Genomic DNA, 26,652 nt, shown 5'->3' on the forward strand with positions numbered 1-26,652 from the left:
TACTGATGGCTTTCTACCATTATACTGACTAGTTGGCTACATTACAAAATTATGTCTCTTCATTTGCTTATCATAAAATAATCCTCATATCTACTGCCAGACTTTTATGTTATAAAAAATAAAGTATTTCAGAATGACAGAGACAGGGAGGGAGACAGTGAGTGTGTGTGTGTGTGTGTGTGTGTGTGTGTGTGTGTGTGTGTGTGTGTGTGTGTGTGTGTGTGTGTGTGTGTGTGTGTGTGTGTGTGTGCGCACATGTGCTCGCACATGCATGCATGCATATACATGCATGTTGGTGAGAAGGAGACAGAGTGCCTATGCATGAGCTTGACTTGTGTAATTGACTGTGTGTATATATTGTGGGCATGTGCATTTGTTATTAATATCACTAAGAGCTGATTATATTTCCAAGGTTGTACAATGAAGTAATACACATTTTGCAGACAATTTAGTTTAATATCCTCCAGTGATACTGTATACATTGTATACATTGTAACCAAACTTCTATAACAACATTTTTAACAACATGGCACTCATAAGTCCTACCTTATTGTACTTTAAGCAGCGTTTTAGTAATTCTGTTGCGTTATCATGTTTTCCAGCTTTGATATATATGTCAGCCAGCAGTAGCCAACTTTTCTCAAGGTCCATTGCATCAGAAGAGTTCCACTTTGTTTTGGATAGTCTTTTTAGCTGGTTTCTAGCCCTGGGGGTTTGCTTCAGAATCATGAATGCTTGTGCCATTGCTAGGATTGATGGCACATGTTCTTTCTAGACAAACAAGTTATTGTAATGAAAAACTGCTGTTTTATAATAATGAAAAAATAAGTATGGTTACAATACCAGTATCTTGTTTTTGGTTTTGTTTTTCTATTGATCACTACTACATAAACAAAAGTCATGTACTTACCCTAACGACTGAATCATGTTGTCTGATTTTTATCCAGTTCAACACATGGGTTGTCAGATCCAATCAGATCCATGCTTGGCATTAATTTTGAAGCTTCTCAGATCCAGGGCTCTGGCTCCTCCCCTACCCATAACTCCCTCCATTCTACCGTAATACCTCAGATCAAGTTTACTCCACTAAATTAATCTACAACAATTACAAACAAGGTTAAACACTAGCATATGGGTAAAAAGTAAGATTGGAAGGGAGTTTATTAGGACTGCTTATGGACAGGGTGTAAGAAAAAACTACACTGTCACAAGATGCCCAGCTGTGTCAATCTGGAAGGGGGCAGGAGTGGGGGAGGTTGAACCATGCAAAAATCAGACAAGATGGATCTATCATTATGGTAAGTAAATAACTTTTGAATCCAGTGTTGGCTGTTTTCGTCTGATGTAAAACATGGGACAGATTCCTAAGCTATTTTATTTGGGTTGTATGAAGGAAGGACATTCCTGAGAATGGTGGAAGCAAAGGAGGAATGTAATCTGGACTGTGCATCCAGTGTGTAATGAGTCACAAAAGTGTGGACTGTTGGCCAACTTGCCACAGCACAAATATATCATCACTAGGGAGTCTACTAGAAAAGGCTGTTGATGTGGCCATTGTCCATGTCAAGTGAGCTTTATGTTTAGATCATACGGAAACTCCTTTGTATTATAGACAAAAATGCAGTCTGATAGCCATCTGGAGAGAGTAACCTCAGCAACTGATTTGAATAATTTAGGTCTTGAGAATGGAACAAATGATCAGACTTTATGAACTGTTTGGTCCTATGAATATAGAACCTAAGTTGGCAGTGAACATCCAGCATATATAAAATGTATTCACCTTTGTTTCAGAATTTGGGGGAAAAGACTGACAGATTTACTGACTGATCTATGTTTGTCTCAGATGCCACTTTAGGAAGAAAGTTCTCAGGTAAATCTGTCTTTATCAGATAGGGAGGTTTGCAGAAAAAGGATTGTAGCTCTGAAATCCATCTGGTGATGTAGCAGCCACCAGAAAAATTATTTTTCATGAGAGGAACTTCAATTAAACTGACACTACTGGTTCAAAATGGGGGGTTTGTTAATGCCTGCTGCATGACAGTAACATCCCAGGGAGGTACTGGATCACTGATAGGTGGTCATAGAAGAAAAGTTCCTCTCAAAAAGGCTTTCGAGACTCTAAAGGAAGCTATAGAATTCTTATTTTGCCCTATACAGAAATTCAAGACTGTGGACATTTGAACTTTGATAGTGGAAAAACTATAGCCACTGTGGAAAAGTTCATCATGAATTCTAATATAGAAGGAATGGGAGCAGAAAAAGGGTCTAAACCTTTTGATGTAGCCCAAATGGAATATCTTATCCAGATCTTTTTAGTGGATTGTTTTTGAGAAGCTCATGTAATCTGAGAAACCAATAGGAACCTATTGTCTCTGGCTAAGGTTAGAGATAAAGAACCAAGCATTTAATTTCATGGATCTCTGGTATGGCGGATGCAATCCGGATGGATGTGTTAATAAGTATGGATACTAATCCAACATGTATGGTGGATGTACTAGTAGAGGCCACAGGAAGGGAAACCATGATGTCAGGGCCAGAAAGGAGTAATGAGGATCACTTTGGCTTTCCACATTCTTGTTTTCTGAATGAGTGTGTTCATTAAGGACAATGGGAGAAAGCATAAAGGAGACCTGGGGCCAACTGCGGACCAGATCATTCTTTGGTGACTATCCCAGCACAGGGACTGGGGGAAAGTAACTACTGCACTTGTTGTTTAAGTAGAACACAAAGAGGTTGGTCCCAACAACAGAAGATCAAGTTTGACACTGTTGGATTGAGGGACTTCTCCTGAGGCATTAAGATAGTTCTGTTCAACTTGTCCGCTAATACACTGGACATCCCAGTATACGCATTGCTATCAGAAAGCAATGTGAAAACATCACCCGATGCCAAACTCTCATGGCCTCTCAACAAAGGGGATAGGAGCATATTTCTCCCCGTCTGGTGATATTCCAGACTACCTCCATGTTATCTGATTGTGTGGAGATCACACTCTTGAGTAGTACATACTGGAATGCCTGCAATGCTAGGAGGACTTCCCTATCTCCAAAATAATGTGAAGACTGACCTCTGTATGTGAGCAAGTACCTTGGACTGTCCTTTCTTCAAAATCTTGTAGGGAGGCATCTGTGGTTACTACTGCTACAGGTAGATCCATTTGCAATAGTCATCCTTCTGTCACTGAAGGAGATTTTATCTACCAAAATATGTGTTGTCTACATATTTGAGTGATAGGCTTTTTTTATGGAATGGATGAATGCTTTGACACCACTGCACAGCAAGAGTCTAGTGAAGTCCTCTCATGTAAAATCTGGCTAGCAAGCCCATTACGATTGTGGAGTCCATCAGACCTAAGTGCTGAAGAGTCAACCTTGGTGGAGGAGAAGGGTGATGATGTACCTGCAGAGAAAGCTCTCTAGTCTGGTGAAGGCTGATGATATGGAATCCAGGTGGCATACAATAAATTATATCTGCTGTGTTGGGGCAAGGTGGTTTTTGGCTAGGTTGACTGTAATCCCTAGATCTTGGATTAAGTAGAGCAGGAGGTCCACATGATGCTACAGTAAGTTCCTGGAGGTAGCACATAAGAGTCAATCATTGATATAAGGGAAAATTGGATCTCTAGCAGGTGCAGATGCACTGCCACCACTGCATTACCTTGGCAAACACCCTGGAGGCTGTGGTGAGACCAAAATGCAGGGCTCTAAACTGATAGTGACTGGCTCCCAGCCAGAAAAAACAGACTCACTTTGATAACTTCTATATCTTAACATGATAGTATGTGTCCTGGAGATCTATGGAACACATCCAATCATTTTTCCTCTGTACAGGCAAAACAGACTGAATTGCGACCATCTGGAATTTTGACTGTTTTACAACCTGATTTAGATGACAAAGATCCAAAATGGGTCTGAGGTCCACTGTTTTCTTGGGTACTAAAAAGAAACTTGAATAGACTCTGGACTTTAATTGGTCTTTGAGGACATGTTGTATGACTCTCTTAGCAACTTTGAAACGTCTGCTGCTGTGAGTTTCCAGTGACTGTGTGGAACACTGGGAACATTCTTTTTTTATTGGAGGAAGGGAAAAGAAAATTGAATAGCCTCTGGAAATTATGTGTACCACCCAAGAATATGTTGTCATATTTTGCCAGGCTTGTAGGTGCATGGATAGGCCTCCTATACACACACACACACACACACACACACACACACACACACACACACACACACACACACACAGACACACAGACACACAGACACACACACACACACACACACACACACACACACACACACACACACACGTGTGCGCATGCCTACAGAGTGCTGCAGTAAGGCCTTTAGGGGTGCTGACAGGGCTTCTTGGTGAAGGGACCATGAAAGCCATGGTTGTAAGGTCCACTTCTGCCTCTAAGGTGAAGTCCATTGTTGTTACTTCCACCTCTAACACAAGAAGGTCTATCCCCAGGGCAGTCATGATAAAAACTCTATGACTTGTGGAACCATTTTTTCTTTCCAGCTCTTTAATTTCTAGAAAAGGTTATCTATGTGGTGGAAAAATGTATTCCCACTGAAAAGAATTTTACTATCCTGCTGAATCCTGGTTAGTGTGTTTTACCTTGGGTCCAAAGAGAAAACAGTCATCAAAGAGGGCACTGATGAAGGACGTCTTAAAGCCTTATGTGAAATCACAAAGGCATATCCAGGCATTCCAGTCCCCTAGACATGTCATCAGCTACTCTGGAAGTAGACTGGAGGGTAGAAAGCTGGGAGTCCATGGTCTTTTGAACATCCATAGGCAGATTACCCAAGACAGAGGATCTGTAAAGCCCTTTGGACAACTATCCCTGGAATCTAGTAACATTAGCAAAATAATTCAGCACTCGAGTGCAAAAGTCGCTGAAGAGTAGGTCCATTCCATAAACCTGTCCACAACCCTAGACTCCCTGCTAGGGGGATGGACTAAAAAACTTTCTTCCAACAATTCCATTTTAGTGGCTGCTGCTACCACCATAGCATCCACTAGTGGAATTCTTGTCCAATGCCACCTATCTTTTAGAGCTGCCAATATCCTGTTGGGTCTTTTGGGAACTGGTTTCACCATGTCATGATCCTTCCATGCCTGTTGAGCCATGAGGTAAATAAGGGGGTCAATGCCTGGTACTACCCAGGTTGATGTTGAGCTGGAACCAAAGGCTTCCAAAAACATGGACTCATTAGGTGAAAGGATCTCAGTGGATAGTCTCCTCTCTGCTTCATCAATTCAAGAATCTCACCAAAGGTTATGTCTTCCAAGGGAGATCTAAAGGAGCCTTAACCTTCACTTAAATCCATTTCTTCAGTGAAAGACATGGAGATGAGTTTATGTGCTTCTGATTGCATGTCTCTTACTTATGAACAAGTTCCAGAGGGAGTTCAGAAGGTTCCAAATCAAACTGAGAGGTAATATTATTCATGCAGTCTCTAAAGCCTGTGGTCCCTGTAAGACAGAGTGATGTGAAGTAGAAGCAGAATGCTGTCAGGGTTTGGATTGAACTGTGCTGGATGGAAGCAACTTTTCCTTCAGCATCACCATGAGCCTCTCAAAATCCTTGAGGGCCAAAGCCACCACTGGCTCTGAAGGCATCCTCTAATTTACAGATGAATCAGATAATCTGGCACCAATGGTCTTCAACCCTGAAGCTGATCTCAGATCTAAATTATCAGGTGTAGAGGTCCAAAGGAGTTGGATGGCTCTGACAAATTCAGTGTCGACCCATCCCCTTAAACCCTGGCACTGAGGTTTTGGCTCTTGAGTCTCTTCTGGGTCTGAATGTGACAAAGTGAAACAGAAAGGGATGCTATTGGAGTTGAAATAGCTTGGGCTGTCGGCTCTGACAAAGGTGCCCTGGGGCAGGAAATTTCCATGGTAGTCAAGCCCAAAGGCTGGACTGGGACCAGAGAAATAAGAGGAAAGTTAGACAGACCAGTACTCTGTACATCCCCAGGAGACACCATCGAGAGAACCCAAGATGGATACACTTTCTGAGAAACTTTCACATTATCTTGTTGACATCTTCTTTGGTAAGACTACTGGATGATTGGGTAGGAAAAAGCCATTGAAGGTGGTTCTTGAGTGTCTCTACTCTGATGTATAGGGGAATGTAAACTCAGGCTCACTGAATTCAGAGAAAAAAGGGATCAAGGAGAAGATAGATGGACCCGAAAGACTGTTGGTTCTGACCTTCTAGGAGTTTTCAGATCCAGTCCAACGATCACCTTCAGATCTGAAGAGTTTTTATGGAATTTTTTCAGATCCTGCTTTGTCTATCTTTTCTGACTCACTCATGTATTTCCCTCTTTTCTTTGCCCTTTTCTTTCCCCTCTTCTTTTGGTTTGTCTTTGGGTCTGTTTTTGTCCTGTTTCCCAGCTGGGGAAGCAGCAGCGGAAGAGGTAGATCCAGTAGAAATAGAAGACCCTGTCTGTTGTATGAGCTTCTCTCTCACCTAGTCTGAACTGCCCTAGAACTAAAACAGGCACAGGACTGGCATTCAGTATTAAGATGGGTGGCACCCAAACAATATACACACAGTGAATGGGGACCTGAGAAGGAAGTTTGTGTCCACATTCAGTACACTTTTTGAATCCCTCACTATCTGACATAACTAAGTTATCTTACTTAATAGCAATAACCAATCACCAAAAAAAGGCAAACTGAAACTATTAAAAACCCTAGAATGAGTCACTACTATGTCCTAAAAGAAAAAAACACACTAAGTTATCTGCTAAGAGTACAGCTATAAACAACATGCAAAAATGAAAATGCTATGCTGATGACTACTACTACCCCAATGACTACCTAAGTCTTACCTAAAATACTAATCCTAGAAAGTACGCACACAGAATTGTTATGTTAATTCTAATAACTAAGGCTAGACAGATAACTCTTTTGATAGGGAGGAAGAGAAGAGAAGTTGTAAATCAAAGGATATAAAATTGTATGTTGAGCCCTCATGGAAAGAGACTGAAGTCTGCAGGCAGCAAATGAGCTATGGGGCACTAAGGTGGAGTGGAGAGAATTATGGATAGGCGGACAAGTCAGAGCACTGGATGTGAGAAGCTTTAAAATAAGTGATGAGCTATCACTTGTGGCATAGGCACATTTACATTCATATAAAAGTAATCAAAATATATTAACATAACAAACATTTAATTCAATAAAGGTGTTTGAAAAAAAAAAACAAAAAAAAACAAAATCAGTGCTGAGGTCAGATCCAATCAGATCTGACAACCCATCTGTTTAATCGGAAACCCTTTATAATCTTGAAATACTGAAATGTCGAATTTCAGTATCTCGAGACTATAAAGCCGAATGTTGAAAATAGCAAAAGTTCATAATCGCAAATTCGGATATCTCAAATTAGTGGTTATGGACTTATGCTACGTTATTTCCAGGTTTGTGTGTTGATGGTGCATGGTGCCATGTGTGGATCTAGGTGTTAAGTCAGGTAAGTGAGTGTTTTGTAAGGGTTTTGAGTGGGAGGTAGAGTGTATGTGAGTGTGCTGATATGTTTGATGTGTGTGTGAGGGACTGGAGAATGTGCGTGTGTGAGTTTGCTTTTGTTTCTTGTATGTGTGATCTCGGAGTTAGTATATATAGCTAGGGGAGTGAGGGGGTGCAGGGGGGCTTGCCCCCCCGTTTATGTGTGTATGAGTTGTATATGCGTGTAGTTTTGTGTTTTAAATTGTGATGTCGGTGTTTTGGTGTATGTGTGGTGTGGTGTGTGCGGTTTGTTTGTGTTTTTGAATTTGGCGGTTTTGGGCTCGGGGTTTTGATGTTTCGGTGTTTTGTGGTTTCGGTTTCATGGTCGCGACATACTGAAATTCGATGTTTCAGTATTTCGAGATTATGAAGTGAATCCGTTTAATCATACAAAGACAGACAACACTGGAGTCAACAAAAGTAAGAGCACTGACAGTGCCACAGCTGGGAAATTTATTACAAAAATAAAGAAAATAATCAAAACAAAGTTACAAAGAATAAATCCTTACAAAACAGTGATAAGCGCTTTCAGGGATCTACCCCTTCATCAGACAACAGTTAAAAATCCCATAATTCATTAAATACTGGAGGTTAGTCACATGATGTTTCAAAATTTCAGTTGTACCCAATAAGGACATAACAATTAGTGCATCAGTACATATTAGCACAGTTATGCAATTAAAGAGACCATACACTAAAGAAATTATAGCTAAGTTAAATAAGAAATGTGTATAACCTTGTATGGTGTATAACTATATATAATAAAAACCTGATAATCCTAGCGACAACACTATGTATGTATATATATATATATATATATATATATATATATATATATATATTCATAAATATACAATACCAGTGCATCCAGCTTATATAGATACATACATTAAAAATGTTTATGCGAAATATAAAATGCTAATATATATATATATAGAAATAAATAATCAGACAATCTAAAATACAATGTATTAAATATATAGAAAATGTATTGTAACATATTAAAAATCTAAAAATTCAAGAGAATCAATGTTTCAAAGGTCGAGCTTTTAAAAAAGGTTTAAGTGACACCAATTGATTCAACCCTGGAGGCTTGTCTGCATTAAATCTAATAATCCATCTCTGCTCAGCAGCTTCTGTGTCATTAGATAAATTACCCCACCTTAATTTCTTAGACAATATTTGTAAAACCAGAAATTTAAAAATATGTTCAGGTCCTGTATTCATGTTGTGCATAGCAATCGCACTATTCTCCTTACAGTTCCTAATATCCCTATAATGTTCCAGGATCCTGGCCTTCAGGCGTCTATTGGTCTTACCTATGTAGAAGCTGTGGCATAGTACACAGTAGGCGAAGTAGACCATGTTTGATGTGATACAGTCAGCGTAGAGATTACTGCTATGACTGAATTTCTTCGAGGGATGTGTAAAAGTCCTGCCATTGTGTATGTGCTTACCTGCTCCACAATTTCTACACATGTATATGCCCAATCTATCTGATCTACTGACAGTATTGGTTGCGGCATTACTATAACATAGTTCATTTCTCAATATTCTATTGTTCCTAAAAGTGAAACTTGGCTTAGTACCAATTATACCTTGTAGGTTGTCAATCGTCAATAGAATACCCCAATTTCTGGTTACTACATCACATACTACAGTTGCTTGCAAAAGTGAGTGGCATCCTAAGTGTGTTATCTGTGTCTGTATGTATATGCCTTACCTCATCGCGATCATTGACTTGCCCGCTTGCTCGAGCAGTAGTGTGCGTATCATAATAGGGTCTACATCTACCCGCCCTGTTGCTCCAACTATCTAGAATGCACCTATCTATAGTTCTAGCATCATAGTCCCTGTTTAAAAACTCAAATTTAAGTTGGTCCAGGGCTATTTGTAGTTCATCATCATCATTAAACAGTCTCATAATCCTGTATACTTGGCCTTTGATGATGTTGACCTTGGTGTGGCTCGGGTGCATACTGGTGTTATGTAGGAACATGTTTTTTCTAACATGTTTCCTAAACAAACCAGTTCTAATCTGCTTTAATTCATCTTTTCTTACTTTGATGTCAAGAAAGTCAATTTCAGTCATGGAATATTGAGAGGTAAATCTAAGAAGTTGAGTGGTATTATTGAGGTAACCGAAAAATGCATTTAGCTCTACCTCTGTACTATTCCACGCAAAGAAATATCATCCACAAACCTGACATACCACTCAATATACCTGCCATATGTACTATTGGTTAACACATGTGTGCGTTCCCATTGAACCAAGGAAAGGTTTTTGTAGCTATTCGCACAAGCTGTGCCCATAGCCACACCAACCTTCTGTAAGTATTTATGTTGTTGAAATAAGGAAACATTATTGGTCAGTACTATATCCAGCAAAGCACAAATGAGGTCACATTTGTTCTTGTTATAGTCTACACTGTGAAGTAGTTCCCTTATGGTCTCTATTCCCCATTCATTCGGAATCACCATGAATAATGATTCTATATCCATTGTTACCAAGAAACAACAATGGTTGGTATCTATATTCATCCATTTCATCGTAAGAGTTTCAAGAAAAACCTTAGAATCTCGTAGCACAGTCTCACAATTAGATAGGAGTGGATGTAGATTATTCTCAATAAAAATAGATAGGGGTTCAGTAACCCATCCTTTACCTGAGACTATGGGATGCATGGGTGGAACTGACAAATGCTTATGTATCTTAGGTAAGCCATAAATCTCAGGTATAGTGGGATTAGTGACCGAAAAGTATTCAAACATTTCCTCATTAATCATACCAGTAATTAACAAATCAAACATCAAAAAAGATACTTTATCAATAACACTTCTTACAACATTGTTAGATATATTCTGATATGTGGAGTCATCATCTAATAATCGTAACATTTGTTCAACATATAGCTGTTTATCCATCACCACTATTCCTCCTCCCTTGTCTGCTGGTCTTATTTCAATAGAATGCATGTGTTTTAAATCAATCATAGCATGAGAGATATGGTACATAGATGGTGTAAATACTGTTCCTAAAATATAAACACAAAAGTAATTGTTAAATAGTTAAAATATCAAATTAATTTAGTGAGACTTCTCAGTTTTAAGATACGGGCAACAGAAATTACTTCATTTAAGCCTGGCTTTCTACTAGAGTCCAGGCGTAACTGCCATAACACTTCCTGCCTTTCTAGAATTAAAGGGAAGGGGCTACCTCTTAGATTATATTTTACTTGGTCTATGGACTTTTAAAAAACATGGCAATTTAAATGGGGATATATCTTAGCGAATATCAATTTACATGGTTAAAACAGGGTTAAGTACTAGTAGTGAATGCTACTTGATTAATAAGCTTTAAATGATGTGGTCTGATTGGGTAGATGACTGAATAGGGGGAAACAATTTTGTATTTAAACTTGGTGTCTGTGTACTGTTTTTTGTCTGAAGAAGTCCGGTGATCCGACTGGACGAAAAGAGTTTTACATTTATTGTTTTAGTATATTAAATTCTGTTGTGGGTTTTGGAACCTCTTGGCTTCTTTATTTGGTTTGTTTACTGGGTTTGTATTGTGTGTAGAATGGCAGCTGGAGGTTTACTGAATTAATTTTTGGAATTGTTTTCTCAACACTCAAAGACATCCCAAACCAGTTTGAGTGACATTGGAAATCTAAAAGCACTCATTACAGCTATGAATCAATGGCTTGTGGGTCTTAAAGTAAGAGTGGATGGTCTTAGCCAAGAGAGTCAGCTTGGGACACAGACACCAGGTATTAATTTAATGACTGTTACAGAGCTTAATTCATCAAACAGTACTAACTTAATGGAAAATAACTTGAACAATGGACTAGACTTACAACCTGTGCCTGCAAATGTGATTACAAATGTAAATAATGTATGGAGAACAAATACCACACCTCCAGTAACTTCCTCGGGGATTACTGGGGTCCCTGACATTGTTGGGTTGATGAAAGAGTTTCCCAACCATAGAAGACAATTGGAACAGGGTGAACAGGGGCAGCCGGCTGGAGGAAGTGAACCACTAGTGTCTAAGTTAGCATTATTAGACACTAAGCTTATGAAACTGAGAAAACTTCAGCTGGAGGTGGGCTATTTTGCAGAATGCAACAGAGAGGGTATTGTCCCAAAGGGTCTTCGATTGTAGCAATGCCCTAATGGTTTAGAACCAGGGTCGGACTTCCATGGTGAACTTATTGCTCTATTTAACAGACACAGACTTGAGTTAATCTCGCTTATGTCCAAACACTACCAGTCTGCGATCGACATCTTATCAGGGGAAATCACAAGTTTGAATAAAAAAGTGCAATCCCACAGTGACTTTCCAAGGTACTACTACGACTACAAGAGGATTTTTGGGTCCATTGATCAACAGACGGCAAGCAATATTAAAGTAAAAATTAAGAAACTTAATAGAGACTTATCTGACTATAGGAATGGGGTAGCTTTCCCTAAACCCCACCCTTTACAACAAAAGAACATTATTGGCTGCTCAGCACAACCTTTAGCCAGTAGTAACATGAACCTTGGTCTGAATGGTGATGATGTTACGGCACTTGCCCAGAACCCATCCCAGGTGAACGGAAATGTTGCAGAAGAACAATCAGCAAGTCTATCTTCACCCAATGTAAACATTAGGCAGAATAAAGCAAATTTTCAGCAGCGAGGAGAACAACAGGATTTGCATTACGACCAGGACCAAAATCATCAATGGTTCTACAATACCAGGGGATCGAACAAGAATTTCAACAAGGACAACACGAAAAGGAAGAAGTAACAAAAACTGTATTGATGAACTGTGTTAAAGATACTCGTGAGTGTAAAATTTTGTCAAACCTTGCTGGTGACTTTAACATTTATAATTATTCCAGCTATGAAGTTAACCCATTATTAGTTGTTTTTTTTTTCCTAAGGATTTTACTTTTGTTACATCTAGTTGTTTTAATTTATCTGAAACTCTGATTGATTTAAAGATGCTTATTCATAAAATGAACCTAATGTTTATGTTTGGGAACAACTGTGCAGAAAATATTGGTTTAAGGGTTTTGAGTACTTTTAACCCCCCCCAGTACACCCACTCCTACTTTTGTATGAAAACTTGTGTGAAGTCGAACTTAGGGGTTTAATGAGACAGCACCCACACAAAGAGAAGGTGAATATTAATTCTGAGGAGAAGGAAGCATTGAATGACTTGCGAAGCCTTCCAGTACAGGTGTTAAAACCTGACAAAAGGGGTGGGCTAGCAGTGATGGATGTTACAGAGTATAATACCAGAATGAAAAAAGTATTGCAGAGTAATGTATATAACAAAGTGAGCATTAATGAAATGAATAGAGCTCACAATAATATAAAGACTTACTTGAATGACCTTTTTATTGAAGGTTTGATTGATGTATCTACATTAAATTACTTTACCATTTGTCCCTACACTGTTTGGAGTCCCCAAATTACATAAGAGCATTTCTGACCCACCATTGAGAGCATTGGTAGACGCAAGATCCTCTATCAATTATGCCAATGCAAAATATGTTGACAGTATTTTAAAAAAATACGTTGAAAAGAGAAACAAATATGTAAAGACTCATGGGCTTTTTTGGCAGCTATTAACACTGTGCGTTTTAGACAGGAGTTTAATTTTTTAACCATATATGTTACAGATTTGTATTTTTCAATATCACATAGTACAGGCATTGAAGGGGTCACGCTTAGAATGAGATATCATGGGGCACCAGACAGTGAGATTAGATTAACTGAAGAATGTTTGGACATCATTTTAACTAACAACTTTGTGATGTTTGAAAAGGAATTTTTTTTACAACAGGTGGGTATACCAATGGGCTCACCTTGTGGGTCAAGTGTGGCTAACTTGGTGATGGCCCATTGGGAATTCACCTACGTGTTCAATTACCCTAATGTTATGTCATCCATCTGTGTTATACAAGATTTTTGGATGACATTTTTATCTTGTTTAATGGCGATGGATTGGCGGCAGATGAACTGATAGGACATTTAAATGGGACTACTGAATTTTTAAAGTTTACTAGTTCTTTTAAGGAAGATTGTATATCCTATTTGGATATCTTACTAATGAAAGTTAATATTAAAGGGGCTTTCTTAGCAAGAATCTTTCGAAAGAAAACCTATTCAAATTCAATGTTGCTCTTTACTAGCTCCCACCCCTTTCACCAAAAGAAATCAGTGGTGAAAGGGCAGTTGGTGCACACAGCTAGGATGGTTACGGACGAAGCTGATTTCCTAGAGGAATGTAGGACCTTGAAACAAATGTTCTTTAGTAGGGGCTATTCTGAACATTCAGTTGTGGAGCTCACTTTCTAAGTGCAACAAAAGAGATTTAGGGGGTGTACAAACCTATTTTAGACTTGGCAAATGGTGAAGGGGTTTTACATGGAATTGGTTATAATGAAACCTCCTTAATTAACATTGGAAATGGGAAACAAACCCAGGTAGTGAACTATGCCTCTAGCTTTATAACCCAATTTAGTGTAGATGCTAACAGTATAAGGAATGTTTTGGTTAAAAATTGGAGGGTGTTTTCACTTGAGGAAAAAATGATGGTTAAAATAGGTGAAAAACCATCTGTAATTTTTAAACGTGGTAGAAACCTGAAGTCACTGGTAGAACTGCCCAGACAAATAACCATACGAACGCCAGGCATGTTTAAATGCGAGGCTTGCAGCCTTTGCAGGTACATGGCATCAGGTTTCACTTTTACAATTAGAGATAAAACATATAGAATAAATGGGAGGTACAATTGTAATTCTAAATCCGTGAGCTATATTGTCCAATGCCAGTTGTAACCAGCATACTATACTGGTAAGACCGATAGAAAACTTAAGGAAAGGGCTTACGAGCAAATATATATAGTATAAGCAAGGGCAAGAATGAGAATGCTTTGGCAAGGCATTGCAATAGTCACCCAGGCCATGCCTTTACTTTTAGAGTGATAGATCAAGTAAAATATAATCTAAGAGGTGGCCCCTTCCCTTTAATTCTAGAAAGGTAGGAAGTGTTATGGCAGTTACACCTGGACTCTAGTAGAAAGCCAGGCTTAAATGAAGTGATTTCTATTGCCTGTATCTTAAAACTGAATAGTCTCACTAGATGAGTTTGATATTTCAACTATTTAACAATTACTTTTGTGTTTATATTTTTAGGAACAGTATTTACACATCTACGTTTTTAAAATATGGAAAGTAGTATTATGAAGTGACTTTTAAAAAACATGTCAATTTAAATGGGGATATCTTAGCGAATATCAAGGTACATGATTAAAACAGGGTTAAGTACTAATGGCGAATGCTAATTGATTAATAAGCTTTAAATGATGTGGTTTATTTGACTGGGTAGATGACTGAATGGAGGGAAAAGTTTTTGTATTTAAACTTGGTGTCTGTGTACTGTTTTTGTCTGAAGAAGTCCTGTGATCCAACCAGACAAAAAGCGCTTTACATTTACTGTTTTAGTATATTAATTTCTGTTGTGGATTTTGGAACCTCTTGGCTTCTTTGTTTACAGTTTCAGTGAACCTATATATATATATATATATATATATATATATATATATATATATATATATATATATATATATATATATATATATACACACACACACACACACACACACACACACACACACACACAATTTATTTATTTATTTCCAGATTTATTACCGGGGAAGTCCACTGGGCCAGAGTGACCCATTTTCAGTAGAGACCCGGGGAGAAAAGCTCCAAGATACATAATACAGATAAGGTACAGAAATACATGGATGTGAAGTCTTACATAATATGGAAACAGTTACAAGTAAGTAACTTGAAAATATGCATAATAAGCAGAAAAGCAATGAGTGTGGACATATTGTTTATACATTTTCTTTAGTGTACACACTCAGATATTAAGTGAGAAGATGTTTTATATACATACATTTAAATAAAATGAGGATACACTATACATGCACAATTTCAGACAAGACATTAGCAATGGAAAGCTGTATACAATATTTACAATGTTGAACCATAAGAAATAAGCAGCTAATAGAGAAAGGAGAGCAAAGAAAATGCTGGTGGTAGCACAGCTAAAGGAGAGTTACTGAGGTTATCGATAGCTATTGTTATTGTATTGATAGTTATTGATAGCTAATGGAGAAGGGAGAGCTTAGAAAATGCTCGTGGGAGCATAGCAGAAGGAGAGTTATTGAGGTCTTAGGAACCTGAGGGGGAAAACCCCCAGGAGCGTAGCTGAAGGAGAGTTGTTGAGGGCTTAGGAACCAGAGTGGGAAATTCCAGGGGAATGGACTAAGGAAGAATAGGTTGGATGGCGGCAAGTGCATTTCCATTTTGTGGCCAGGTGTTTGGTAAGCTGAGTTTTGAAGTTTTCTAAGTTTGGGATGGTTCTTAGAGAGGGAGGAAGGGAATTCCATTTTTTGCCTAGAGAGACAGCGAGGAGAAGTTGGCCTGCTGTACTTTTGGGTTTGGGGATAGCAATTAGGTTTTGATGCTCAGATCTGAGAATTCTATTGGGGGTGTAATGGGGGAGGATATTAGTTACCGCTGGACACTTAGTTGGGTGATATAAAAGTCTGTGTGTAGTGGTGAGTTGGAGGAAGTCTAAGTAGTTTGGGAGTTCAAGCCACTTTAGGGATCTTAGGGTAAGGCAGTGATGGGGTAGAAGGTTTAGATTTGGTAGCAAATTTTGAGATTTTATTATAGCAGTTTTCTAGTTTGGAGGAAATAGAGGAGGATAGGTTAGTTAGCAGGGGCGCTCCATATAATAAGGAAGGCAGTAGATAAGTGGTGGCTAGAGCGTTCCTAGTAGTATAAGAGAGGAAGTGATTGTTCCTATACAGCATACCTAGCTTTTGGTGGGGTTTCTTAATATTTCGTTGAATATGGATATCGAACTTGAGATGTTCGTCAATAGTAATACCAAGTAGTTTAGCAGAAGGAACCACTTCTATAGCTGAATTAGTGTGACTTAGCACTTTGAAGGCATTTTTGTTGTAGGAGAATGACTTTATGGGAGGGAAAAGTAGAATTTTTGATTTGTTTGCATTGAGAGAGAGGTGGTTTTGGCACATCCAAATTGTCGGTGGTTGAGAAGGCAGTTTGTGTTTTAGACAGCAATTCTGAGAGGTTAAAGGCAAAGCAGACTAAGGTAGAATCATCTGCATATTGAATAATTTTGGAATCAGGAATGGCAGCATGAAAGTTGTTTATGAAGATATTGAAAAGCATGGAACCTAGGATAGATCCCTGTGGTACGCCAGTTGGGGTAGGTAAGATGGAAGAGGTAGAGTACTTCCATTTGACTGCCTGAGTTCTATCTGATAGGTAACTGGAGAACCAGGATATAGTGTTTGGGGAGAGCTGGAGCTTTGAGAGGTGATAAAGATGGTGTTTGTGTGAAACAGCATCAAATGCTTTGGACAGATCGAATAGAACAGTACAGACTAGATGTTCAGAGTCTCAGGTTAGACTGACTGTGTCTAAGAGAGTAGAGCAATTATAGTACTATGACCTGGGCGGAAACCATGTTGTGTAAGTGTAAGAAGATTGTTTTGGGCCAGCTAAGGCATAAGTTGAAGGTGAATGCACTTTTCAATGATTTTAGAGATTGGAGAGAGCAGAGCGATAGGGCGGAAGTTAGAGATGCTGGTGTTTTTGCCTCCTTAAGAAGGGGAAGAATACAGGCTAAGCGCCAGAGTTTGGGGATGTAAGATTCCTTAATAGATCTGTTGATTATAATACTGATTGGGACAGCTAACGCATCAGCAGCACATTTTAGGAAGGCAGAGGGAATGATGTCAGGAGCATTAGAGCATGGTTTAAGTTTGGATAGAAGTCTTTTTATGGAATTAGTAGAGGCAGGTTTGAAGTCGAACAAGGGGGGAGAGTTATTAGTACGGTTGGATGAGGAAGAGAGAGAGGGGCTGGAGGATTAATGTTGAGGAAGGTCCTGGTCCAGTCAGAAAAAGTTTCTAAGAAGAATGAGTTAAAATCAGAGGCTAGATCAAGATATGATTTGCTTGGGTCAGGACAAGGATTATTTTTGGATTCTAGATTAAGCAGTGAGTTTACTGATTTCCAGAAATGCTTGGGGTTTTTGTTATTGTTGGACTGGAGTTTGATGTAGTAGGACTTTTTGTCTTTGGTTATTAGCTGTTTTGCTAGGTTACGTTGCTGTTTGTATTGGAGCAGGGTATTGGGAAGTTTATCTTTTTGAAATAAATCCAAAAAGTATGCGAAAACCAAAAAACTCGATCAAAAGAACCCAACCACAGGACAGCAATAATACGTCCTTCAATGTTGCTCAATGGTAACAGTTCAAAGACACAACGAACAGTGTCCCAAAAACGACTTTATTACAGTTCCAAAAATACAACAATGGATCAAGCTCTTTCATCCACCCAAAGTGGACTTCATCAGAATCAATTAACTAATTAATTGCACTATATTTATACACATTTTGGCGCCAAGACCTTAATATATACTTAAAGAAAACAACACACAAAATATCAACTCTTATATAATATAAATATAAAAAATCAATTACATTTGTATTTTAATAAATAGTTTATCTTTTTGGTAGAGCTTCCAAAGTTTGTCCCTTTGGTGCATAATTTTCTTAGTATCTTTGGATAGCCAAGGAGCTGTATTAGTTTTTACCCTCTTGTGTCTAAGACGGGCAAGGGAGTTTAGAGTGTCTAGGAAGACAGAGTTGAAGTGTTCTATAGCATTGTCAGGAGGAAGGGAGTTTAGTATTTTCCAGTTCATTTGTTTGAGAATGATGTGGGGTAGAAATTACTAAGGTTACGGGTATAAATATATTGGTGCTGGTGAGGGGAAGAGGTCGTTGAGCAATGAATGTAAGTTGGGAAATGGTTGCTGATGGAATCAGGAGTTGTGCCAGAGTTGGTTATTTTATTAGGATCAGAGACTAAGATCCAGTCTAAAGTGGAACCAGGGGGATTTACTTTGTTAGGTCGGGTGACTGAGTGAATTATCTGAGAGAAGTTATAGAGGTTGATGGATAGGGAGGGAGAGGTGCCATTAATTTTGTTCCAGTCAATATTTACATCTCCTAAAATATAAGTTTCATACTTAATTTCAGTACAGGCCCACAGGAGAATATCTTCAAGGGTAGAGATATTGTTACCAGGAGAGATATAAAGGGCTATTATGCAGATATTCTTGTGTTTATTCATTTTTTGTAGTCCAGCAATCAATTCTGCATTCTGGAAATGTGGAATTGGAGTTTGGAGGGATATTAAGGTGAGGAGGTTGGAGTATACTAAGGCAGAGCCACCCCCTTTCTTATTTGGTCGGTCATTTCTGAGAATATTGAATCCTGGGGGTAGGATCTCAGCATCTGAGATATGGGGTTTGAGCCAAGTTTCAGAGATTGCTAAGATGTCTGGTTGGTTGTGGCATAGCCAAGCTTGAAAGTGATGAGCTTTGTTGTTAAGACTCTGGGCGTTCATGGTAAAGATTTTTAGGTTGTTGTGGGAGGAGGAAGAAGATAGGTGTTGCAAGTAGGGGGACTAGGACCAGGGTTGGGGTGGATATCTCCAGCAAGGGCTAGATTGTTGAAGGAGGTATCCTTTATCCATTTGAGTTTAAATAATGTGAGTTTTGGAAAGTCCAGGAGTAGTTTAGGAGACAGTATCTTAATTGTAGAGGAAAAGATTTTAAGGTGGAATAAGTGAAGTGGGTTGGGCTGTATAAGTGATGAAGAGATTGAGTAGAAATGTGAGAAGGATTGTAGGTGAAGGTGGGGTGTGAGTAGGTTATATTTGTAGGTAATATTACATAAGCAGTGAAGGAGAACAAGCTGGTGTAGTAGAGAGGAATTAGGAAGATAAGGAGAAAGCAAGGGGTGTAGAGAGAGTGGTGACTTAAGAAATGCATATTGAAAAAAAGGAGACTGGTATAAGAGGATAAGGAGAAAGGAGGATGTCTGTGGATATATATATATATATATATATATATATATATATATATATATATATATATATATGTACGTATGTATATGTGTAATATGTGTATATTATATATATATATATATATATATATATATAGAGATATAGATATACAGATATATTTCATCCTTGAGATGTAGATTTTTTTATGCTATTTTTATTTTTTTCATTTGTTAACCAGGTAAGTGAAGTAGTCATCAATGACCTTTTTCAACAATCACCCAGGCCACAAGCACAATTGTAAATTTAATATTTAGACATTTTACAGTAACCAATCAGCTAGCGGGTTTTTGTGAGGTAGAAGGAATCCACACACTGAAAAATAATCAAGGATCTAGGCAATCTAGATGTATGCAAACACAGGACTGCTGTATAGATCCCTAACAAGTATGTAATGCACTTCTTAAGTGGGAAGGAGCCTGAGCCACTCTGTCTTTTATGCTGGTATCCTAGGATGAGGAAAAGATCAAATCTATTAGTCACTCAGGCAGGAGTCAACTAAACATCTTGCTTAGAGCTGCTATTAATAAATGGGATAAACTAGCATAGATACCAGTAGTCTAACTGTCCTAACACAGACTGGGAGGAAACTGTCTAGGACTTACTTTATTTCTTCTAGCAAATACACTAGTTAGCAAACAGTTTCCACACATTATGCATGTTGGTGCATACTCAATATCCCAATAATTATGTATGAACAACAGACAAAAAACAGTTACTTTGATGACCTGATGTTAATCGGGGTGTATTATAAGGTACCAACAAATTCACCTACTGGGGCTAAAATGACACTCCAATTGATACAAAGGAAAATCAACATTAGAGAAGCATGGAAATCTTGTGGCTCTTCACAGAGATGCTTTCAAATAAATAAAATCCCACTAATAAAAATATTTATCAGAACTACCTTGGAAAATCTGTATGAAAAAGATAAGTAAATGGTAATTTTATTACATTACAATGGGCTTGAAATTCCATTAACTTTTTAGAATCCAGATAGTCCTATACATTTGTCATGTTACATGTGCATATAACAGATTATAGCCCATGTAGTAACCTTCCATTTGTGATCAAGGGATTTTACATAATGATAACCAGCTGTTATGTCACCTGCTGCTGGGCTTATCCTGCAGCAGAACAGTAGCTTTATATCAAAAATGGTATAGAGCATTGTACAACTTAGGATACAACTCTGTCTTTACTCTCTCTATCAATTATCAGCCCCCTCCCAATGAATCAGACCAACTGTTCCCCATCATTCAAGTGTGGATCAGTTGACAGGGGATGTCATTTAGACAGCCATCAGGAGTAGTTTGAAACGTTCTTGTTTTTATGACCAAATCCCCATGCTCACTCAGTGAAGTGTGAAGGAGAAGTGTGCAATGCAATGATGAAGGAAGACATCCACTCACCTCTGCAAGGGACATTCAGTAGCACTGCCCCTCCTCCCAAAATATAAATGATCATCTGTCAGTGTCCACTAAGGAAATCCCACTATCTAATTTGCCAGTGAATGCTCAACCCTCCCTAACTTTCAGAAGAGACAAATAGGCAAGTCCCCTTCATTTCTCCTCTCTGTTGCCTGTCTCATTTCACTGTCAGGGCTGGCCACTAATCAAACTGTAGTAACCTGGTTTACAGTCAGGGCTCCATCTCTCTGTACTACAGAGCCATGCATAAGCCTGGCCTGCAACTTCTAGCACTGGCTCATAGCTGAAAACATGTAGATTGTAATGAATGTAGATTTTATCCTTGTTTTTCAGGACCCAAGCCTAAAATTAATGTATATTACATATATAGGTTTACTATCAAAATTGTGAATGTCATAATGTAATCCACTCAAAATGCCGACTGAACACGTTGAATTAGTGCATATTAATTAGCTGACATTGTTGAATTGAAATACCGAAGATTTCGAATTCGGCAGTTTCAATGTCAGCTATAGTTCTTTTATCTGCAATGACTTACCTGCCTGCTTTCCAGCAGTATGAACAGATGTAGTTCAGTACTGCACAAAGATAGAATTCATGTTTTTGCAGGGGGCCAATCCCTCCTGCCCTCCCACCATAACCCACACCCCCTGCAAACTATACATTCCAACTCCGAGATCACACTACAGTAAGGAAAAGGATAAATTTCCCAATCTGCGCTGTACTGCGATTTCTACTCTTAACATCAACCACATATAAGCAAATGCACAGTGGCATTCACTCCAGTGGACACTCACAGAACTGAAGTTCAGCAATACAGGAATCAGCCAGCTGATGTTCGGCATTCTCTTCTTCAACGAATCTTCATTCTTCATTTTGATAGTAAACTATATATATATATATATATATATATATATATATATATATATATATATATATATATTCCCCTCTCTTTTTTCTCTATATCACAGCACAGCAGAATTTACATGATACAGTGCACAACACAATCTTTTTCTTTACACTGAATACCAAAGCCTATCTATCCTGGGAAGAGGACAGGTATGGATCCAGAAACCTCTGGAGAATGGTCCTAGCAAAGTCTGGCCTGGACCTAGAAAAGAAATCCTGTTTGTAATGCTTTCTAAACATATGAAAAGGGACCATGTAGCTGCTTCTAGAATGCTTCTAGAGTGCATCACTTTCCAGTATGCTATCAAGGAAGACAAGACTCTAGTAGAATGTGCTTTGATACTACTTGGAATGGATTTGCAATGGTGGGACAATAGCCGAGTACAGCCACCTGGAAATTTTCTGTTTAGTCATAGGGTGTCCCTTTTTTGCCCCTTGATAAAAATAAATAACTGATCAGTTTTTCAAAATCAAGATGGTACCCGAGTTGCCTATGCACGTCCAGAGTATGTAGAATCTGTTCTCCTTGATTTTTAGGTTCTGGGTAGAAAACTCGAAGATTGATGACTCAATTCAAAGTAAACTCCAAAATCACTTTGGGCAAGAATGAGAGATTTGTTCTTAAAGATACCCAATCACTATGGAAAAACAGATAGATATCACCAACCTTGAGAGCTTGCAACTCATATACTCTTTTTACAAATTTCAGAGCACCGATGAGTACAGTTTTCAAGTCAATAACCTTAAATTAGCTTGATGGGCAGGTTCATAAGGTCACATAATGTGTCATGTGTAAAATTCCTTTCAAAAACTGTTTGACAAAAAGACAGAGAAGAAAAATGAGGATCCACAGGCAAACATGCTAAAATGGCCTCAAGATGAGCATTTATAAAGGAATACATGAGACCAGAGGAAAGCAACTCACACAAATATTTCAGCAGCAGTGGTATGAAATCACTGATGGGACCCTTGTTTATTGGGTAAGCACCAAGTAGAAAATTGTTTTCACTTACCAATACAGGATTTTCTAGTAGCAGGCTTGCTTGCCTACTTTAATACCTGCTGCATGCCTTCATGGAATACATGCCTAAATGTTATTAAAATTGAATCATTCAGGCAGTCAGTTGAAGTTGATTGATATTGATATGTATTAAACTCCCCACGTCTTGTGTAAATAGATCCAGTATATGAGGGAGCTTCTGGTAATTGCCATTGGCCTATTCCAAAAGATGGGAGTATCACTGCTGCCTGGGTCAAAATGGAATCACCACAGTTATTTTTGAGGATTCCTTTTGAATCTTCATAATTACACTGGAAATCAGTAGAAACTGTGAAAACACATAAAGGAAAATTCCCTTCCAAGGGAATGAAAATGCATCTATCTTTCAGACTACCTTGTAAGGATCACTGGCACAAAACATGCCTAGTTTTCTGTTTTGAAAGGAGGTAAAAAGACCTGTTTGAAGTGTTCCCCACAACTGGATCAATTTCTGGAAGACTCCCCTCATTCAATTTCTATTTTAGAGGGTCTGTTCTGATTTTGTCCAGCTTGTTTGCTACTATCTTTAGCTCTGTTGGAATGTAAGACTGTTGGACAGTTAAGGAACTCTGAAGAGCTAACTACCAAGTTATCACTGCCTGTCTGCATAGCAGGTACAACCTTGTACCTCCCTGCTTGTTTATATATGACATGACTGTGGGATATCGTCTGTAACCACTTGAAGAGATCCTGAGGACCAACAGTGATTGAGAGACTTCAAGGCATGAATCACAGCCATCATCTCTTTAAGGTAATATGCTTTGGTTTGTATGAATGATTTGATAAGCCTTGCACTTTTACCCCTTTAGAACTGCTCTCCAATCAAGATCTGATGAGTCTGTGGTGACAGAATGGATTGGGATCTGAGGAGAGAAGGAGAAAAAATAAGTTATGTACTTACCATAATGTTCCATCTGTGTTGTTCATTTTCATTCTTCCTCAACTGATGGGTTCAGATTCAATCCTTCAGACCCACCTTGGCCTCTGATAAAGCTTGTAGCAACCAAAAACTCTCCAGCTTTTCCCTTACCCATAATGCAGTAACCTTAAGTTACCTCAGATCATGTTTGCTGATTTTTAAGAGAAATGAAATATTTACTATGCATAGATAAAGGAGGTTTAACAATGCATGCACTCAATACAGAAAAAGACCATATCTGGATGTCAATATAAAGGACAGTGATGTCCCTTAAAAAAATCATTCTTCCAGAAGTTTGTAAATAGAAAGGATGGGGGTTGGCGGGTGGTGAGTTGAGGAATAATGAAAATGGACAACACAGATGAAATGTTATGGTCACTTCTTTCTCTGATGTCAATTTTCATTCTGTCCTCAACTGGTGGGACAGAGTCTCCAGCTACCTAAGATCCCAGGTGGACTCTAAATATATTCCTGAGCATAGTTCAACCAAATGATGCTCTACCTCTGGAGACCAGATCCAATTTGTAATGAGTAACAAAAGTATGGGGAGTACCCCAAGTTTCTGCTGCACATATGTCATCCATGGATGCTCTGGAAAGGAAAACTGAAGAAGTTGCCTTGGAACTAGTTGAATGAGCTTGTACTTGTGGTAAGGTAATACCCAATTTTTTTATAACTAAATGAGATACTATTATTTAGCCATCTAGCTAAAGTTTCTTTGGCAACTGGTTTACCCAATCTCAAGTCTGAAAAGGAAACAAACAACTGGTCTGTTTTTTAATATCTTTTTGTTCTATGAAGGTAAAAACATAGTTGTCTGTGAACATCCAATAAATGCAATATGCGCCCTTGTTAGCAAATTTGGGGAAGAATACTGGCAAATTAATGGACTGACTGATATTCGATTCTGACACCACCTTGCGAAGGAAGGAGGCATTTGTTTGTAATATCACTCTATCCTTGTGAAAAATCAAGTATGGATGTTTTGAAGACATAAATTTAAGTTTACAGTATTAGAGTGTTTAAGTTTTGGGGAATGTTTAAGACATTAAGAATACTACAGAACAGCATGAGACTGGATGGATTGTTAGATTTCAAGCACATGTACATCCAGGGTTAAATGGTTATGTACCTTTAAAACCAATCCTGAAAGCTCATTATTTATTTAAATAGCATCAGTGGTAATTAAACATGTGACTGATTTTACTTGATGTATTGACTATATAAAAGCTGTTGGTTTTTAATTGTTTTATATTGGTCTGAAGAAATGTTCAGTTGGGCATGAAAGTGTTCACCTTTTAAATACAACTGTTTTTTTTACTTCTGCTTGCTGTTGTGGTTGGTCTTGAGAAGTGTTTTTGGATGTTTTGAAGACAGTGCTTGAATTTCTGAAATGTATCTAGCAGATGTAATGGCTACTAGAAAAAACATTTTCCAGTTCAGATATTTGAGGTCACATTTAGCTGTTGGTTCAAAGGGAGAATGTATAAGTGCCCACAGTACCAGATTGAGGTCCCATGGGGGAGTAGGGTCCTTAAAGGGAGGTCTTAAAAGTAGAGTGCCTCACATGAAAGCTCTGCACAACTTCTGAGAGGCTACTGAAGAACCCTCAATTCCAGTGTGAAAGTCTGATATCACTGCCAACTGAAATTTAGTGATTGAGAAACTAGCAGCTCCTCATTTGAAAAGCAGGGCCAAAAACTCAAGTATGTTGTGTACCGGAGCTGAAAAGGGTTCAATATGATTTTGATGGGCCTAGTACACAAATCTTTTTCATTCACTGGAATAGAGATTATGTGTTGAAGGTCTATGGGAGGATAAAAGTATATGACAGACGGGTGAAGACAGCATAGGTTTTCTGGCTATTAATGAAATTGGAGAAGCCAGGCCATCAGCCTGAAATTTGATATGTATGGATGGATCATGCCTGTCAGGTGAGATAGGTCGTCTGGAGTCAGATCCAGGATCCAAGGTTGGTGAAATAAGTGAGGCCAAAAGAAAAGGAACCAAATCTGTCGAGGCCAGTAATGTGCAAGGAGGAGGACTTTGTTCTTTAACATGGCAGCTTTCTGTATGAATTTCAAAATTAACAGGATTGGTGGGTAGGCATAAAATAGAATGGGGGGCCAATCGTGAAGTACAGCATCCCTCAGTAATTCCCCCTGTGGGGGGATTAGGGAAAAGTAGTTGCTGCATTTGTTGTTTAGGGGAGAAGCAAAAAGATTGCAGCAAGGCTGGCCCCATCAACAAAAAATCATTTCAGTCACATTCTTGATGAGAAACCACTTATGAGGTAGAAGAATGCACCGGCTCAGTTTGTCTCCAATCACAATGGGCTTCCTCGGAATGTGCATTGTTATGAGTAAGCGGTTGGATGAGATTGCCCATTGCCACACTCTGAGCACTTCTCGGCATAAGGGGTAAGATCTGGTCCCTCCTTGTCTGTTGATGTACCAAACTACTGACACATTGTCCATCTGAATTGCAATTGTCCCCAAAGGGAGAGAATTTTGAAAGGCCTGCAATGCTCCCATCTCTAGGACACTGATATGCAAGTTGGCCTCTCCGAGGGACCAAGAAAGAGCCTTGGACTGTTTTCCCCAGAAATGCCCCCTCCCACCCCAACTGGGAAGTGTCCATGGTCACTATGACCTAGGGCTGAAGGGGAGTGAACTGATGACGTTGTAGAACTTGAGCTGACTGAATCCATCACCTTAGATCTCTCTTGCATATCTGAGTGATTCATATCAGAGTTGACATGGGTTGGTAAAGTATCAACCACTGTGTTGCTAGCATCTAGTGTAGCATCCTCATG

General features: G+C 38.7%; 1 protein-coding gene across 1 annotated transcript in view; it reads right to left on the reverse strand.

Moving 5' to 3' along the window:
* Positions 1-26,652, reverse strand: part of LOC122798197 (tetratricopeptide repeat protein 21B-like) — a 1,733,894-nt gene that overhangs the window by 95,456 nt on the left and 1,611,786 nt on the right. Inside the window, exon 26 of the mRNA XM_044066946.1 lies at positions 547-771. Within this exon, the coding sequence (XP_043922881.1) occupies positions 547-771 (225 nt within the window). The remainder of the gene's footprint in view (positions 1-546; positions 772-26,652) is intronic.

Source organism: Protopterus annectens, chromosome 3.part1 (genome assembly GCF_019279795.1).
Source record: "Protopterus annectens isolate FY-2018-M chromosome 3.part1, PAN1.0, whole genome shotgun sequence".
Lineage (NCBI taxonomy): Eukaryota > Metazoa > Chordata > Ceratodontiformes > Protopteridae > Protopterus > Protopterus annectens.